This window comes from Tenrec ecaudatus, chromosome X, assembly GCF_050624435.1.
Source record: "Tenrec ecaudatus isolate mTenEca1 chromosome X, mTenEca1.hap1, whole genome shotgun sequence".
Lineage (NCBI taxonomy): Eukaryota > Metazoa > Chordata > Mammalia > Afrosoricida > Tenrecidae > Tenrec > Tenrec ecaudatus.
This window is the reverse complement of record NC_134548.1, coordinates 143314423-143333437: the sequence shown is the minus strand read 5'-3', so window position 1 is coordinate 143333437 and position 19015 is coordinate 143314423. Positions and strand designations below refer to the sequence as shown.

The following is a 19015-nucleotide window of genomic DNA, read 5'->3' as shown; positions in this document are numbered from 1 at the left end:
ATCCATTAAAAGGAAAGGAACAGAGCCTCAATACTCTACAAGATCACAGTAAAGTCCCATCTGCCATCATTCATCGTGGTTCCTTAGGGGCATCAGGACTAATGCCAGCAGAGCATTTGTAGTGAGAAAAAAAAGTATTTCCTTATTATCTATCACTTTTCCCTTAAAAAATTGTGAGAATATATTCATAATATTTGCCATCTTAGGCGATTTCTAGTGTACAATTCAATGAGAATGTGTGGCGTTATTTTCACTGCTATCCAGTTGTGCAAATATTTTCATTAACTCCCCCTCTCCCTCTTTCCACAGTGGCTCCAGTTAGCCACTCATATCAACATCTGTTGCTATGCATTTCTCCATGTTCGATATGGATGGAGGCGGGATCTTACAATGATTGTCCTTTAATGAGCTCAGCGGGCAGCATCATTTGCCTCAGCATGCTTTCACAGCACTGGGCAATGTTTCCTGCTGTTTTACGTGAGGTCTCTGCAAGTGACCTCAATTCGTTATGGATTTGTCAATGCCTTTCTTTAAATGGGTTTTTCATTTTAAGTCAATACATAGGATAGTCATGCCATTGAAAAATCATGTTTCACGGAACATTTTCCAAGGTTCCTTGGAAACCATGGAACCAGCTAAGAAGATGATTATGAAGCTCTGGTCGCTGATTGTCCCCAGTATACCAGCACCAATGCATCCACCATGCCAGTCCACAAAGATTGTAAATGCGGAATATTGGCTGTAGTCACTGATGAACAGTCTGAGAAAAAGCTCATTTGGTAGATGGAGAGGAATGGCTGAAAAGTATTCAAAAAATTTTTTACAATCGAGAAGGGTCTTATTTCAGGATTCATTTTTTTTCTTCCACAATGGGGCAGAATTTTGTTTTGTTTTGTTTTTAAAGGAGTTTGGCTATTTACTAAGAACCAATAAACAAGTTCAGAGAGAAACCATTAGGACAAGCATACAGCAGAACTCCCTATTTTAGCCAAGCCTGGCAATTAACAAATCATTGGAATAACAAAAAGCTTCCCTAGTTTGACTTTTCTTCCTGCACTTGCAGTGTCATTAGCTGTCCTTTCTCAGAAAATATTACTTGGTAGCATTGAGACAAGAACGTGAGAAACAAATAGAGTGAGCATCTTTTTACCTTTGCTCTAGTGGTGATGGAAAGCAAACCCAACCCCAACAAACCCAGGGTGCCATCAGCTACTGCTTTGAAGGCGCAGCTTTGTCAGTGTTCTCATCCTTACCAAACTCAGCAACGATAGAGGCAAGGCCGCCATATACAAAGGGTTTCCAATTCAGACCAGACATTTCATGGCTTCCAGTAGAACTTTTCTGGTGCTAAAAGTAAACATAAATCAGAACAAGGCACAAGAGTGAGGAGCATTTGTGAATCCTTATCAACAAAACTGGCAACGACAACACATGGAGAGGAAAAGGGGAAGCCTGTTTTAAATGCTAGAAAATCAGGGACTTGTCCTTTCTATCACTCTGTGGGACTCACTCTCATTGCCTCATTGCCATTGAGTCACTTCTGACTCATAGTGACCAGAAAGGACAGGGTAGAACTGCCCCATGTGGTGTTCCGAGACTGTAACTCTTTAAGGGAGTAGAAAGTCTCGTGTTTTTCCCAAGAAGTGACTGGTGATTTTAAACTAATGACCCTGTGGTCAACAATGCCATGTGTAACCATTATGCCACCAGGGCTCCTCTGGAGGGACAGGTATGGCATTTCACTCAAACCCTTTATCCTTTGTTCTCATCACTTTTACTGTTACCCCCATCCCCACCAACAAAGAGGCCCAATTCATTCACCACACTCAAATGACAATAACAAGTGAAGGCACCAGGAGCTCGAATGCTATAGGCTGAGGCATCTCATAAAAGCAGTGCATGGTCGTCAATGTGCTTGCTCCAAGTGCGATGAGTTAGCTTTTACGTAGCCGTCTCATCTCTCCACTAAACCTTAGGGTTTTCATTTATCTCCCTATTGCTCGCTCCCCACTAGGCCCAGGCTGAGCGAAGTCCCATTTTAATCTCCCTAGAGCCCAACAGCAATATGGATTATGTCGCTCTTCTTTCTGACCCTAAACATCCGTCTATCTAGTGGATCTCTTTTTCCATCTCTGTGGCCTTGGGAAACACATATACACGATTTCCTTCTATGTACTGGCTCTTTAGATCTATATGCCGCTGCTTTACCCTCATTAAGCCTTCTCACCGTCCACCCCACCCCCGCCGCCCCATCTTTTTCCCTCTGCTTCTACCACTCCCAGTTCGTTCTCTCATGGATTTTCTTTTTCCCACAGCTCTGGCCTCTAGGCCAGTGTTGTCCAATTTTAGTGTGCACCACAATCACCTGGAGCAGTGGTTCTCAACCTTCCTAATGCCGCGACCCTTGAATACATTTCCTCGTATGATGGTGACCCCCTAGCCATAAAGTTATTTTCATTGCTATTTCATAACTGTAATTTTGCTACTGTTATGAATCACAATGTAAATATTTGATATGTAGGATGTGTTTTCTTTTTTTTAATTTAAATCATTTTCTTGGGGGCTCGTACAACTCTTATCACAATCCATACATACATCCATTGTATCAAGCACATTTGCACATTTGTTGCCATGCGGGATGTATTTCCATTGTTTCAAATTGAACATAATTAAAGCCTAGTGATTCATTACAAGAACGATATGTGATTATATATTGTGAAATATTTATTTCTAAAGACAAATCAATGAAATTTTGTCTTGAAACATGGTGTAGAGTGGGTGACAGTCTTCATACCGTGTACTCGTTGGTGGGTGTATCTGCATATGGCAGACCCGCCTGGAGATGATAGAGGAGCGGTGTCTCGGTTCCTAAGACCATCGGAAATAGGTGGTTTCCGATGGTCTTAGGCAACCCATGTGAAAGGGTCATTCGACCCCTAAAGGGGTCATGATCCACAGGTTGAGAACCACTGACCTACAGGGATGGTCAAAATGCGGGTTGCCGGGCCACACCCCCAGGGTCACTAATTGAAGAGCCAGGTCTCATTCCCAAACACCACGCACACTCCCACGAGTGCACTCTTAAGAACCATTGCTCTAGGATGGGCATTCCCGATCAAATCTGGGTCCAGCTGAAAGTAATCTGTTTAAACTGGTTCCCCTCAGATTGCTTTTAAATATTCCTTTTGTAGACATTGGCCGTATGTAGACTTCTGAATGGCATGAAGCCACTTCTAGTGGCTTATGTTCAGGACAAAAGCCTCTCAAGTCACACTGACTAGGTTCAAATCCTGCCTCTAGCACTCACTGCAACCTTGGGCAAATGACTGAATCTCTTGTGCCTCTTTCTAAGCAACTGTGAAATGAAAAGGAATCGAAATGATATCATGGGGCAAAATGTAATAACACCCAGGAAAGTACCCAACACCTAGCTGAACCACCTTAGCTCTTCTTACTACAGTTTGATATTTTAGTGTCCAAATTTATATCTTAACAGAGATTACTGGCGGCCTACACTATCCTTCCGAATCACCCAATCTGGGGGCTAGTGTCAGTGAGTCAGTCTATTTTTAGGAGAAACATATGAAATCCTCTGCAAATAAGATAAAGCTTTCTGCTTTCTGCTCCTGTAGACTTCTCACACAGCCATCGAGTCACACTGACTCATAGGGACCCCCTGTGGGTTTCCAAGACTATTTACAAGAGTAGGAAGCCCAGTCTTTCTCCTGAAGAGCTGCCACCAAGTCAATTCCAACTCACAGCAAACCTTAAAGGACAGAGCAGAACTGCCCCTGTGGGTCTTGAACACTAAATCTTTACGGGAAGCAGACAGCCTCATGTCTCTCCTAAGAAGCAGTTAATATTTACAAACTACTGATCTTGAGGTTAGCAGCACAATGTGTAACCCACTACGCCACCAGGGCTCCATTCCAACTCATAGTGACTTGACAGGTCAGAGTAGAGCTGTCCTATCGTGTTTCCAAGGATGTAAATCTTTAAGGAAGCTACCTGGTGGTTTCAAACCACCAACCTTGCAGTTACCAGAGGAGAGTCTAACCACTGCATCAGTATCATCTGCAGCTTGCAATCAGAACCCTGAATGCTAAACACTCTCTTATTATCTTTTCAGTCACATCTGTATTCTAATATTCAAATTGACAATGAAGCTTGACCCATACGAGTAGGCATGAAAAAGTAAAGTGGTGGCATACGCCCTTTTTGAGTTTGGGGGTGGGGGTGGGTGGGAGGACGCGCATGTCCTTCGCCAATTTAGCCAGTGCCCCAAAGACTTAAATGTTTCTGACTACTGCTGTGTTTCCCTCCCAATCTTTCTCTTCTCGACTTCGTCCAACTCCTCTCATTACCCAGAAAGTTTCTACCAGATCTTTATCACCTGCTAACCCCCCCAAAGGAGCCCTGGTTGCATAGTGGTTTAGCGCTGGGCTGCCAAAAACAAAGTCAGCAGTTCCAAACCACCAGCCAACTGTTCCTCAGGAGAAAGAGCTCTTCTACTCTGGTAAAGAGTTACCCTTAAGGGGGAACCGATGACAAGGATCTTCATGTGACCTCCTCCCTGGTGGATGGACAACAGAAAAGTGGGTGAAGGGAGACATGGGACAGGGCAAGATATGACAAAATAATAATTTATAAATTATCAAGGGTCCATGAGGGAAGGGGTGGCGGGGAGGGAGGGGAAAGATGAGGACCTGATGGCAGGGGCTTAAGTGGAGAGCAAATGTTTTGAGAATGATGAGGGAAATGAATGTACAAATGTGCTTTACACAATTGATGTATGTATGGATTTTTATAAGAGTTGTATGAGCCCCTAATAAAATGATTAAAAACAAATACATACATTTTGGAGATATTGCTAGTAGGATTTTCAAAACACTTATATTTCACCTCAGAGGGACAGTTATCTGACAGGAGCTAGTCTATTGCATTTATATTTAAGGTTACCCTTTCGGAAACCTGCAGGGGCAGTTCCAGCATGCCCTAGACTAAAGGAACCAACTCAATGGCAGTGAGTTGAGTTATTGAGTTGAAACACCCTACATCAAACAAACCCCTGCCGAGTCCATTCGGACTCATAGCTACTATCTGATAGGACAGCAGAACCGCCATAGAGGGTTTCCAAGACTGTACGTCTCTATGGAAGCAGACGGCCTCATCTTTCTCCTAAGGAGCAGCTGATGGGTTCAAACCACTGGCCTTTCAGTTAGCAACCACGCATCTTAACCATTGAGTCCCCAGAGCTGCTTAATACTTGCTACTGGATGTGCTCAGGGTATGGAGAATAGTAATACAGCTGGGGAAAGCAGCGGGCATGGCCACACTAGGGAGCAAAGAGACTAGAGACTGCATGTTAGGTCAATCACTCAAGTGGTTCCTTAAGAGTGAGTACCTTCTATTTGTGCCCCTTGCCCCATACTTTCCATTCTATTGGTCCACGAAATCCACAGGACAACCCTCACCCCCTCACCTCCAGTCCATCTGATGTTAAAAGCCCTTGCTCTCCAATGTTAGGCGAGAACCATCTTTTGAAGCTGGATTAGGTCTGATGTAGACAGTCCTTCCTCATACTCAGCCCCAAAGCTGCCTTGCTCTACTATTCCGTCCTTCTTTGGAGAAAGATGGTACAGATTTATTCTTTTTGCCAAATAGTCAGTCGTGTTCTTCATCCTATTTCTTATCCTCCAATGACTACAGCTGGAATTGGCCAGTTGATTTCAGGGAACCACATCACTGTGTTGCATCATTAAGCTGTCAGCTAAAACCTGCACATCTTTCAGATATGGGCGGAGTGCAGGCCTGAGGGTCATGCCGCCCCTCCTCCACAACTAGGCAGTGGCTTCCTAATTCTTCACTTAGCCCCTTATCTGAATCTCAGCCATAAAAACAAAAGACTAGATTGAGTTTTATCTTCCATTTACCCCCTGGTTGTTGATTTCTACTCTAATTAAGTCCACTCCTCAAAGGCAGAGAGCAAGTGGACTGGTGTTTTTTCACAGCTCGAAGAACAGTTTGCACCGAATGAGGTCCACATTCATTTGAGTGGCTGGTTCTCTAGTGTGCCGTCTCTCACCCTTGTCTACCAAACCAAAAGTCAAAAATCACTACCAGAGTCGATTCTGACTCATAGCGACCCTAAAGGGCGGAGTAAAAGTGCCCCGCTATGAGTTTTCCAGACTGTAAATATTTTCTGCATAGAAAGCCTCATCTTTTACCCCAGGAGCAGCTGGTGGTTTGGAACTATTGACCGCCAGTGCATAACCCACAACACCCCCCAGGATTCACACGTCGTGTACAATGTCTGTATTAAATGACAGCTAACTTGCTGAACCTAAAAAAACCCTCAACGCCAGTCTTTGCCCACTAACCCCCTCGCCAGGCTTTTGCTGCAGAGAATTTGTGTAAAAGATTCCAGTCCCACTAACAATGACTGTGACGTGTGGGGGCTAGCCCTAGATACCATTAAAAGGAGAGAAGTCATTCATAGGAAAGTTAAAAACAGAAGCTGAGTACCGAAACCGTTTTATTACAGACAGAAGTCAATGAAAACTGCCTCCAACAATACAGACTGCGTGTTCTGAAGATCTGAAGGACAACGATGGCCTCACACTGAGAAAATGACTGTCTGAGAATACAAAATACACAGCCCTCCACTGCTCTAAAGCTCTGGTCCGGAAAACTTGACGGCCTTGCTAGCTTTTCTCTTAATTAAGGGGAAACATTAGGGAGACTTGGATTTCGGAAGTAACACAAGAGAGCCCAGCCAAAATCTATCAGGGGTATAATATATGTGAAGAAGAAGAAGAAAAAAAAACTCCAGACACACATTTCCATTTCAGCAGCGTTCCACTATTTCCCATTCTATCTACCTGGAATGGTCAAGGATGGGTTAGGGGAGTAAAAGCTGTATGAAATATAGTACTTGCCTTCCATGAGCTTATGATCTGGTGGAAGAAATCAAAGTCATTCCCTTAGAGAAAAAGAGACAAACAGTGCAGCCTAGAACACTTTGAATCGGCTAGGGGAAATGGGAGACCTTAAAACAGGCCTTGAAAGAGCAGGCAGAGCCCTGGCTAGGTGTAGATAAGGGAGAGGGAGGTGGGTGTAGGTAGACAGGATAAACCAAAACAAGGTGAGAGCATGCATATCATGGGGAAGCAGGCATCCAGAGAGAGCAACCAGAATGGAACAGAGACCTTCCTTCCTTGTCTACCTGAAACAGTATCAGACTGTATGTGTACACCTGGAAACCACAGGGGGGAGGGGGGTGAATAGACTGTAGCTGAACAGGAAAGTGGCTTGAGGAAATGCACATTTTAGTTCACCTAGTAGGGCTGCAGCAGGCACAGTAGGTCACACATTGACAAGGCAGGAAGGCAGGCAGGCAGGCAAGGAGGTTTGTAGGCTGTGAGGGTTGAGCTCAACTTGTAAAATGGAGACTGAACGGAACTTGATGGAGGGCATGGAAGTGAGGGGCGACTCCCTGCCTATCTGGAGAGCCCCCTAGTCTGAAAAACAACAAAGACCCCCTGGCAGAACACTGTCCATGTCCCTTGCCTGGGAAACTCCTTCAGGTCTGGGAATGGCTGACACCCAGTGAAGTCACTGAACTGCAGTTTACTAAATGCCTCCGCCTCAAGGAGTGGGGGTGGGGTGGGGGTGGGGGTGGGGGTGGAGAATGCAGGGGGCATCATATTTCAATAGCATTCCCCACACGAAGACAATGGAGGTGTGTGCTTACTCCGCTTACAATCACGGCCGCCGCAGCAAACTTCACCCTTAGTAAAATTAGGATGATTCCGGGAAAGACACCCATTCACCCTCCGGGTAGCCGGATCTTGCCAGTTCCTCAGCTGTCAGAGCGAGCGCGTGGAGAGAAGGGAGGCGCCTGAAGAAGGCGGCCTCCCAGGGGGGGGTCGAGAAGCAGGGTTCAACCGAAGAAGGAAAACCTCCGAAGCCAGGAGCGTGAAAGACAGGGAAGGGGCTCAGCTGGGGGGAGAGAGAGACCAAAGGACCGTTAGGCCCCCTGCCGGGCCAGAAACCAGGCCAGGCCGGCCCCGCGCGGCCTAGCCCCGCTCCCCACCCTGGAAGCCCTGCAGCTCCCCCTCACCTGCTCGGGCTCGGCGGACGACTTGGAAACCGAGGCTCCCCCGATCCGAAACGCCACCGCAACGCCAACCCGGAAGCATTGAAACTAGCGGAAGTAATCAAGGCGTTGCCCGGGCAACACTGGCGCAGCCAGGGCGTCTCCGCCTCCCGGAAGTCTGAAAAGAAAGCGCGAAAAGCGGAGGCAACGGGGAGGCTTGGAGGCTCCCGCCCCCTGGACCGGCCACACCTGCAGTTCACCTGATCGCCAGCTGGGGGCAGAGGTGTCGCTAAGGATCCCAAGCTCGCACTAGAAGAGGGGCGGGATCAGAAGCAGGGGAGGAGTTGACATAAGCGAGGGGCGGGAAAAGTGGGGTGACGTGGTTGGGCGCCCTGGGTGCTGAAGAGCCTGAAAAGGGAGGGAGAGTGACTGGGGATGAGGGGCGGGCAAAGGACCAAAGGCCCAAATAAGAGGGGAGGAGGGAAGGAAAGGGAGAGCAGTATTTCTGGAATGCTGGAGGGCAGAAAAGATAATCAAGACCTTGTGAATTGTTGAATGTAAGACTGATGATCTGCTTACAATAAAAAACTGAAAAGAAAAACCGTTGCCTACTGGGTGACTAAAGTAGAGAGTGAAGAGTTAAGATGCTGGAGGGCCGTGCCCTGGCTAGGGGGACATAGGGCTTGGTAATGCGGAGGGGCAGTGAAAAAGGGTAAGCTCGCTCAAGGAGATGGACTGACACCATGACTGCAACAAAGGCAACAGTTAAGGACCAGGGAAGTGTTTTCGGTGCCTTGGGTCACTATGGGTCCAGACTGACTGCCTACACTTAGGTAACCACCTCTACTCCAAACTCATGGTTCGGCCCAAAATATACACTGAAAAGGGAAGGAAAGGTTACAAACCTGGACCTGAAGTGCAATGCCCCAGGCAACCCTAGTGAATCCACATCTTACAATTAGCCAAAAGATAACACAGTAATTATGTGACCTGCTTGCTTGCTTGCTTGCTTGCTTGAGGAGATGTTCCACAAGGCCCCCTGGGCGATCCCATTAGCCTCTATGTTGATGCTGGACTTAAGCCTCTTGCTTGAAGGTCTCAGGGATGGTCCAGAAGTTTGAAATAACTTAGTGTTGATATGTGAAGACTATTATGTACACATTGCAAGGTCCATGGCCCTAGATGGTTAAGGGCTGAGTAATGTTCAAACTAGCTTTTGTTGTTGTTGTCGTTGTTAGGTGCCATCAAGTCAGTGCCAACCCATACCGACCTTATGCACAACAGAAGGAAACACTACCCAATCCTGCATTGTCCTCACAGTTGTTCCTATGCTTGTGGCCCCTTGTGGCAGCCACCATGTCAATCCATCTCATTGAGGGTCTTCCTATTTTTCACTGCCCCTCTACATTACCAAACATGATGTTTTCCAGGGACCGGTCTCTCCTGACAACATGTCCAAGTCTGAAAAACAAAATCTTGCCGTCCTTGCATGTATGAAGCACTCTGGTAATACTTTTGCCAAGACAGAGTGGCTTGTTTTAGCAGTCTATGGTTCTTTCAATATTCTTCTCCAGCACCCCCATTCAAATTGTGCAGTCTTCATCTCTTCAAATTCTTCATTCTTCGTCAATCTTCGTTAGTCAATGCCCAGCTTCCACATGCATAAGAGGGCATTGAAAATACCATAGGAGGATCTCTTAAGCCGCCAGCCATGCCGTCCAAGGGTCCTCTGCAGTCCGTGCAGGTCTTCGGGCGCAAGAAAACCGACACAGCCACGGCGCACTGCAAACGGGGCAACGGCCTCATCAAGCTGAACGGGCGGCCCCTGGAACCCGTTCTGCTTCTGGGGAAAGTGCGGTTTGCTAGTGTGGACACCCGAGTCCGGGTGAATGGTGGTGGCCACGTGGCTCAGATTTATGCAATCCGCCAGTCCCATCTCCACAGCCTTGGTTGCGTGTGACCAGAAATACGTGGACGAGGCTTCCAAGAAGGAAATCAAGGACATTCACATCCAGGATGACCGAACCCTGCTGGTAGCTGACCCCCGGCGCTGCGAGTCCACGAAGGTCAGTGGCCCAGGTGCCCGCGCTTGCTACCAGAAATCGTACCAATAAGCCCACCTCCAGGAAGGGCTCTACCTGTATCATAAACAGAAGTTCGGGGTGGGGGGCGGAAATACCATAGATTGAGTCTTTGCTCCAATCCAAGTAGACCTTCCTCATTTTATTTCGTATCCTTTTCCCCCTTGCATTTAAAAGTTTTCTTCAGGCCACATATGATATATGTGTATATGAGTATAAGCCAACCTGAATATCAGTCAAGGCACCTAATTTTACCACCAAAACTGCATAAAAATGTGCTGAAAGACTCAGCTTATACTCTAGTATATACGGTACATAAATGATTTCACCCACATTAGAGACTACTGAACCATGTGTTGTCAAGTGTTTTATGTGCTCACCCTTCCCCTGTAAAATCAGCATGCTTATTATCCCTTTTTGACAGATGAGAGGCCAGAAGAGGTTTCCGTTATATTCTGGTGTGTGGCATGCCTCACTTTTTTTTTTTCATTTTAATATTCTTTTTTTTATTTTTATTATTATTATTTTTTATTTTTTTTTATTTTAACAATTTATTGGGGCTCATACAATTCTTTTCACAGTTCATATATATACATACATCAATTGTATAAAGCACATCTGTACAGTCTTTGCCCTAATCATTTTTTTCTCTTTTCTTCTTTTACATTTTATTAGGAACTCATACAACTCTTACCACAATCCATACATATACATACATCAATTGTATAAAGCACATCCATACATTCCCTGCCCCAATCATTCTCAAGGCATTTGCTCTCCACTTAAGCCCCTTGCATCAGGTCCTCTTTTTTTTTCCCCTCCTCCCTCCCCATTCCCCCCTCCCTCATATGCCCTTGGTAATTTATACATCGTTGTTTTGTCATATCTTGCCCTATCCGGAGTCTCCCTTCCCCCCTTCTCTGCTGTCCCTCTCCCAGGGAAGAGGTCACATGTGGATCCTTGTAATCAGTTCCCCCTTTCCAACCCACTCACCCTCCACTCTCCCAGCATCGTCCCTCACACCCTTGGTCCTGAAGGTATCATCCACCCTGGATTCCCTGTACCTCCAACCCTCATATGCACCAGTGTACAGCCTCTGTCCTATCCAGCCCTGCAAGGTAGAATTCGGATCATGGTAGTTGGGGGGAGGAAGCATCCAGGATCCGGGGGAAAGCTGTGTTCTTCATTGATACTACCTCACACCCTAATTAACCCATCTCTTCTCCTAAACCCCTCTATGAGGGGATCTCCATTGGTCGACACTTGGGCCTTGGGTCTCCACTCTGCACTTCCCCCTTCATTTAATATGATATATATATATACATATATATATACATACATATATACATATACACACATATACACATACATACACACACTTATATCTTTTTTTTTTGCATGATGGCATGCCTCACTTGAGAGGCCACAGTCGTAACTCCTACACTGCCATGCCTCTCAACTTCCAAAGTACTCCTTTTACGTTTTGAAGCATCCTTATTAAAATAAGACTAAGAATTGTGGGCATGCATGCCAGAAATGTGAATTTCCTTCCACTCGCATTTCATCCCAGCCTCACTGTAGCCTACAGTTCATATTTGGAAAAACTTGTTCTCCAATGGCATGAAAATTATGCACGGTGGTGGCCTGTGCAGGTCCCCCACATACCAGGTTGCTCAACCTTGCAGACTCATGGTGGCTCCTGAGCAAATCATTATCTTCATGTTTCTACATGACTGCCCTTTGGCTCCTCGCCTGCTGCCAGCACCAGCTAATCCCACTGGCCACCAGCTTGAAGAACTTGGTTAAAAGAACGCTCTTTGTTTTCCTGGTGATTTACTTTCACCATTCTCCCAGGAACAACTCAGAAAATAGCAGCTGTTGAAACAAAACGACCACACAGCGCACACTTTTCAGTTGTGACACATTTGCAGCTTTAGTAGATTCTCAAATTTTCCTTAGAAGGACCATATCGCAAGTCTAATCCTCACTACCCAAACTGGTTGTTTCCCATTGTCATCCCCTCCCGTGTGTATCCTTTACCACCCAGATCACTATTTACTCGTGTTCTCTTGTGCTTTGCTTGCATCCTGGCCTCTTCCAGTGATCAGCTCAGCGAAAGGATAGAATCCTGGGATCTTCCAGTTTAAGACTCGGAGAGGTCACTGATGCTAGTCCAAATGACAATTGTCCTCTGATCATATTCAGGATAGATGTGAGCACTGGTCATTGAAGTCTAGAGACTTCAACATGCTCCTTACAGGCATGTTGTCAGGAGAGACCATTGGCTACAGAAGGACATCATGCGTGGTAAAGTGGAGGGGGAGCGAAGAGGGGAAAGGCCCTCCACGAGATGGATGGACACAGTGGCTGCAGCAGTGGGCTCAACCATAGGAACATTTGCGAGGATGGTGCACGACTGAGCAGTATTTCATTCTGTTGTCTGTAGGGTCTCTATGAGTCGGAACCAACTCCTTGACAGCACCTAACAACAGCAAGTATACAGCAGGAGGCAGTCCACTACGCTACTGGATCACTGTGAGAAAGTTCTCGTCTACACTGAAACAAAATGTGCTTTCCAGTTTCTATTCTTCGCCAGAGAAACAGCCATTCACAAAGAACGGAAAGAGCACTGCCCCTGATTGCAGAAGGCCTTTTCGAAACCAAATCCCATCACTCTATAAGCTCCATCCCTTTGGATTAATCTACAGCTCTGCGCCTCGGTTTCCTTATTTGAAGATTAAGTATGACAGTACTTTGAGCACAATGTCAGGCCGTTAGCACATGTTTAGCCAATGTTACTTGCCTTTGTTTTTTCTTCCTCCCCTTGTCAGCCCTCCTGTACATCCTTCACTGGAGCAGTGTTTTCTCCCACACATTTGGCACCACCCTATTCAATCTGCAGTTGGCCCACTTTCCAGACCTCCCCCATCTTATTACCTTTCTCTAAGACGATACGACCACACAGGACACCCCTAAATATTTCATTAGCATTGAAGATTTGCAGGGAAGGTGAGAAGCACTGTTAGATATTATGATTATTGTTTTAAATTTTAATTGGAGAACATTCTACTGGTCATTGTTATTGTTAGGTGGTGGCAAGTCAATTCCAACTCATAGCAACCCAATGTACAACAGAATGATATTGGGCCTGATCCTGTGCCATCCTCACAATGGGTATGTTTGAGCCCATTGTTGTGGCCACTGGCTCAATTCTTCTCATTTAGGCTGGTATTTTTTTCTGCTGACCCTCTACTTTATCATGTATGTGGTCCTTCTTAAGAAACTGGTCCCTCTTAATAACCTGTCCAAAGTATTTGAGATAAAGTCTCACTGTCCTAACTTCTAAGGAGCATTGCCATTGTTGGGAGGTGCCATCAAGTCGATTCTGACTCATAGAAACCCCATGCACAACAGAACACAACACTGCCTGCTCCTGGACCACCGTCCCAATCATTCCTGTTTGATCTCATTGTGGCAGCCACTGTCTCAGTCCTTGTCATTGAGGGTCCTCCTCTTTTTTGCTGCCCCTCCACTCTACCAAGCGTGAAGTCCTTCTCCAGGCACTGATCTCTCCCGAGAACATGTCCAAAGTAAGGAAGACAGAGTCTTGCTATCCTTGCCTGTTAAGGCGCACTCTTCCAAGACAAATGAAAAGGAGCATTAAATGATATGGGTGCTACAGCAAAATGTGGTAAAGAAATTAGATGGTGCCCGGCTATCAGATAAAATAGTATCTGGGGTCTTAAAGATTTGTCTCCAAACAAGCAGCCTTCTAAGTGAGATATCAACTAAGTGCACATGGAAGAAGCACACCATCATCAGTGACCAAAGGATTATAAAGCATATAAACCGAAGTCAGAGGAAGGAATAGTATTAGATCCTAAATTATGAGAATACAGTTTGCAGAAGGCCATGGATGACAGTGGGAGCACAAGATTCGTTCATGGGAACTACATAGTAAATTAGCCTCTGGTGATCTCCCTCTATCCATAATTGAGGGTTGGGAGGAAAGCAGGAACTAAACAGACTGCATTGGAGAGATGAGTATAGAAGATCGAAGGAATAAACCTGACTGGAACGGTTAAAACCTTGTCATTTGATCCCCCCTCTGATGTATGCTGGACCTGATCTAGTTTTCACCATTTTCTGTGTTTGTTTATTTGTTCACATTAGGGTTTATCTCAGATGTGTTATGTTACTGGGAGTCACCCTCTTGAATTTATGTTATATGTGTTTCTGGTTTTCAATGTATGAAACCCAGGTTTGGTGAACTTACAGGGACAACAAGTAGAATAAGGGTTTGGGGGAAGTGTTACATTGGTGGGGGGGGCGGGATAAAAGGGAGGCGATGTCAATTATAAGGATCTGCATATAACCTCCTCCCTGGGGGATGGACAACAGAAAAGTGGGTGAAGGGAGACATAGGAGAGTGTAAGGTATGACAAAATAATAATTTATATATTATCAAGGGTACAGGAGGAAGGGGAAAAAGTGAGGAGCTGATACCAAGGGCTTAAGTAGAAAGCAAATGTTTGAGAATGATGAAGGCTACAAATGTACTTGACATACAATGGATAGATGTATGGATTGTGATGAGTTGTATGGATCCCCAATAAAATGATTATTAAAAATAATAACATAAAATAAAATACTTTTCTTTGAGCAAAAAAAAAAAAAAAAGAGGTGATGTCAAGAAGTCCAGGAAGGCAAAGAATGTTTGGAAATTGATGATGGTAGCAGCTGTACAATATTGCTTGATGTGATTGAACTATAGAATGATATATGTATTAACTCCCAATTTTTTAAAATTTAAAGAGAGTGACAAGACAAGCCCCAGACTAAAAGAGGGCATTTTTAATCCATGTAACTTACAAAATGTCCTATCTAGTGTACATAAAAGGAGCCCTGGTGGCATAGTGGTTATGCTTTCTGCTGCTATCAGTAAAGTTAGTTCAAAACCACCAGCTACCCCAAGAGAGAAAGATGGAGCTTTCTACTCCTGTAAAGAGATACAGTCTCAGAAAATCACAGCGGCAGTTCTATTTTGTCCCATAGGGTTGTTGTGAGTCAACATTGACTCGATGGCAGTTGAGTGAAGGAGAGTATACATTAAAACCTCCAATAATTCAGTCATAAAAAGACAAGCAACACAATTTCTGTTAATGGCAAAACAAATGAAAGCGACTTTGTAAGAGTATGTCCAAGTGACCAATAAGCATATTAAAAAGGTTTCAACAGTAGTCTCAAGAACTACAAATTAAAACTCCAGTGGGATACCACTACACACCTACCAGAATGGCCAAAGTTTTAAGCATCTCAAACAAACTCACACACATGCGAGTAGGTGCACTATTCTATTCCTGTGGGAAAATTGGCCACACAATGAGGAGCTTAAAGCAATGAACATTTGCTGTGTCACAACTCCGGAGGGTAAGGAGTCCGGGGCAAGGCTTAACTGGATCCTGTGCTCAGGGTCTCACAAAGCTGCTGTCAAGGACTGTGTTTATCTTGAGATCTGACTGGAGGAGAATTGAAGCGTTCACTTCAAAGGCGACTCTGGTTGTTGGCCTCCTGCAGAATGGAGAGCTTCTGCGTCTTATTTCTCCAGGTTAGAGAGCCAAAGAGCTCAAGAGGCGGTTTTAACAATGCAAGGCCAGTGAACAACTGTCACCTATGATGAAGATGGTACCTATTTTTCAAGAGTACAAAAGCTTTCATCATTTTTTCTGATTATAAAACATACCTAATCCTTCTAAGACATTTGAACTATACACAAAAGCATTAAGAAGGTCAAATTACCTCAAAACCAAACACACAAAGAACACTAGTCTTAGCAGGCTGGTGAGGCTCCTTCTAGGGCTCTTTCTGTACATACACACAGGTTACCATTCTCTGTTTTGGGATATGTATGTGTCTGTCACATATTCCTGTGAGGTGGCCTTGTACACTGGAGTCAGTGCCCCATGATCCCCCAACAACGGAAAACTGACCTTATAATCTGGTTTGCATGATCATTTTTTTCTTTCCCTCCGATTTTAAAAGTTTGATATCTTTATGGGGTAGAAAGGAAAATACCAACGGAATTTCAAAAACACGGGCAAGAACAAAAGAAAGTGGCAATGAGATGCGAACATCTTCATATATTGCCTTCCAGTCTTTCAATCTTCTGTAATCATACAAATGCCACAGAAACAGTCCTTAAAGAAACTGCTCCCTCACCCGGAGCCCGGGGATGCTTCCAGAGCGCCAATCTTTGCTTCTTCATTGAGTCTGCCTGTTGCCAAAAATGAACAGTTATAACAAATCCTCTTCCAATCCTTTATTGCCCTTGAGATAGTGCCTGCTCCTCCATTCAGAGTCCTTTGAGAGAGAGAGAGAGAGAGAGAGAGGTTAATATAGCTATTTTTAGGATCAGAAAATTTTTCATAAATCCACTTATACAGACTACAGAGACAAAGAAGATTTCTTTTTAAAAAAAACACCCTGTAATCCCATTAGCCAATGCAATTCTTCACTGATTATTGTAGGACCTACTTGCATTTTTTTAACTGAGAGCGTTTTCTTAGGATAAAAATTTTGTTTGTTCCCATTAAATTTTAAACATATTTGTGAAGCTATAGAATTTTAGAAGTGGACTTACCATATTTTCAACTAATAGCCAATAGAAGTTATGTTTAAGCCATAATACTGGTCATCTGTGACTTATGATTGCTCTAAGTCACTTGAAAAATAGTTTCATTATTATTGTCTCTTGTGATCAGTAGCTATATAAATACCACCTTTGGTGGTCACAAATTGTACATATAAACTTACATAATATAGCTTACTACAAGTACATATATACATACAAGCACATACACCGTAAAAATTTACTCCAACAATGAAGAAGAATTGGGGGTGGGGTGGCATTTTGTCAGTTTGGGTAATAACATCACTTTTGGAACATTCTGGATTATCTGGGTGGTTCCAGGAATGGGGATGACATTTCTATTGTGAGAAAAAAGAGATATTTGTCTGGTCTTTCTCTCTCTTTTGCTCCCCCATTTATTTCATAATGACAATTTCATCACTTCCTCAATCTGGCTATCAACTTTAGCAAAGAGATTCATACTTGGGGCCACATTTTCAAAAAAACAAAATCCCTCATTTAAATTTTTTATTTAAACTCCAGCTCGTTCTTTCAGTGTAAAAAAAAATCTTGACAGCTTTTCTCCAACCTCTTCCTCATTCTTTCTTTCCACTTCAAAATCCATTAAGTCCTGATTTGTCAATTTCTCCTCTCTGTGATCTAAGCAGCAACATCAAGTTTCCCATTCAGTAATCTTGCCAGATGGATGATTTTCCCACTGATCTCTTGCATCATATTATCCTGATTCAATGCTCGGAGCATGTTCGCATCACTCAGCAACTTTTTTTATATCCTCAGCATGCATTTTCCTGTATCTTCCTCCGAGGAAGAATGTGCAAACTAGAAGCAATACAAGAAGAAAAAAAATAAAACCTACAGTCATGAAGAATGGTGCATTGTAACTCGAATACATCATAAGTTGGGGAGTATCAGTTATTTATTTATACCATTACCATTGGATGGACCAAGTTTTGCCAGCTGTGTGGTCTCAGACAAGCACCAAATCTAAACCGCCTTTGTCCCTAAATTTCCTCATCTTTGGAAGCAAGGATTCTACTAGCAATTACTTTATGTGGCTCTTGAATATTCAAGCAGTGCAAGAAGTTTGGAACAGAGCCTACCCGCCACATAACAGACAAATCAATGTCTTTAGTCACTTAATTACAGATCCCTTAAAATCAGAAACACAGCAAAATAGCATCAAACTGTGACAATAGAAGAAAACACAGGTGAACACTTTCCTAACCCTGGGGTGGGTCAAACTTTTCTAAGCATGTGTGCCATCAAAGGCAGAAATCATCCAAACAAAGGGTTAATAGAATGGCCCACACCATACAAAACACTTCCTGAATGGCACAAAGCACCACCAAAGTTAAAAGACACAGTAATTCAGAGGAAAAACTATGGAAGTATATTGGATAGACGAAACTTTTCCTTAACATACAAAGAACATTACAAATGAAAAAAATATATATTTTCAGAGTTCTTTTTCTTAAAAAATATACAAAGGACACACACACAGCAGAGCAAGGCAGTTTGAGAAGGCCAACTTATCCATGGTAGCATTCTGATGATTATATATAAATGAGACAGAATCAGCGTGGTTATATGAAAACCAAAGCCACTGCCATTGAGTTGCCGCTGACTCATAGTGACCCTCTAGGACAGAGTAGAACTCTTCCTTGGGGCCTCTGAAATGGCACATCTTTCAGGAGGAGACAGTCTCATCTTTCTCCCAAGAAGCGGCTGGTGAATTCTAACTACTGACCTTGCAGACAATACCCAATATGTAACCCACTGTGCCACCCATACATGTTGTCGTTGTTAGGTGCCATTGAGTCCATTTCAACGCACAGAGACCCAATGTACAACAGAATGAAACACCTCCTGGTCTTATGCCATCCTCCCAATTTTTCTTACTTTGAGCCCATTGTTATAGGCACTGTGTCAAGGGCCTTCCTCTTTTATTCTGCTCCCCTCCCCCGCACACACTTTACCAAGCATGATGCCGTTCTCAAGGGACTGATTTCTCCTGACAATAGGTCCAAAGTCAGGATTTACGACACATCTCAAAAAGGAGATGAATTCACAAAATAGAAGACAGCTACCACCCAGCACTAGGAATCATGGTCAGGCCAAGTTGACACTTATTTCTCATAAAACAAACAAATAAACAAACAAACCAAAAAGAAACCCCTCAAACTCATG

At 44.1% G+C, this 19015-nt stretch overlaps 1 protein-coding gene and 1 pseudogene across 5 annotated transcripts in view; one reads left to right on the top strand and one right to left on the bottom strand.

The window, feature by feature from the left end:
• SLC25A14 (solute carrier family 25 member 14) overlaps positions 1 to 8269 on the bottom strand; it is a 40112-nt gene extending 31843 nt beyond the window's left edge. For 2 of the 5 annotated variants that reach the window (XM_075538912.1, XM_075538911.1), the window contains exons 1-3: positions 8123 to 8262; positions 7754 to 8001; positions 1254 to 1347 (exon numbers count right to left, since the gene is read on the bottom strand). In XM_075538912.1, coding sequence (XP_075395027.1) covers positions 1254 to 1347; positions 7754 to 7828 — 169 coding nt within the window. In that variant the 5' untranslated portion in view covers positions 7829 to 8001; positions 8123 to 8262. Of the gene's footprint in view, positions 1 to 1253; positions 1348 to 7753; positions 8002 to 8122 lie in introns of all 5 variants that reach the window. The other 3 variants (XM_075538915.1, XM_075538914.1, XM_075538916.1) reach the window with 2 other exon arrangements.
• A 1522-nt stretch (positions 8270 to 9791) lies between these two features.
• LOC142434316 (small ribosomal subunit protein uS9-like) lies at positions 9792 to 10212 on the top strand (annotated as a pseudogene).
• Positions 10213 to 19015: the final 8803 nt, after the last annotated feature.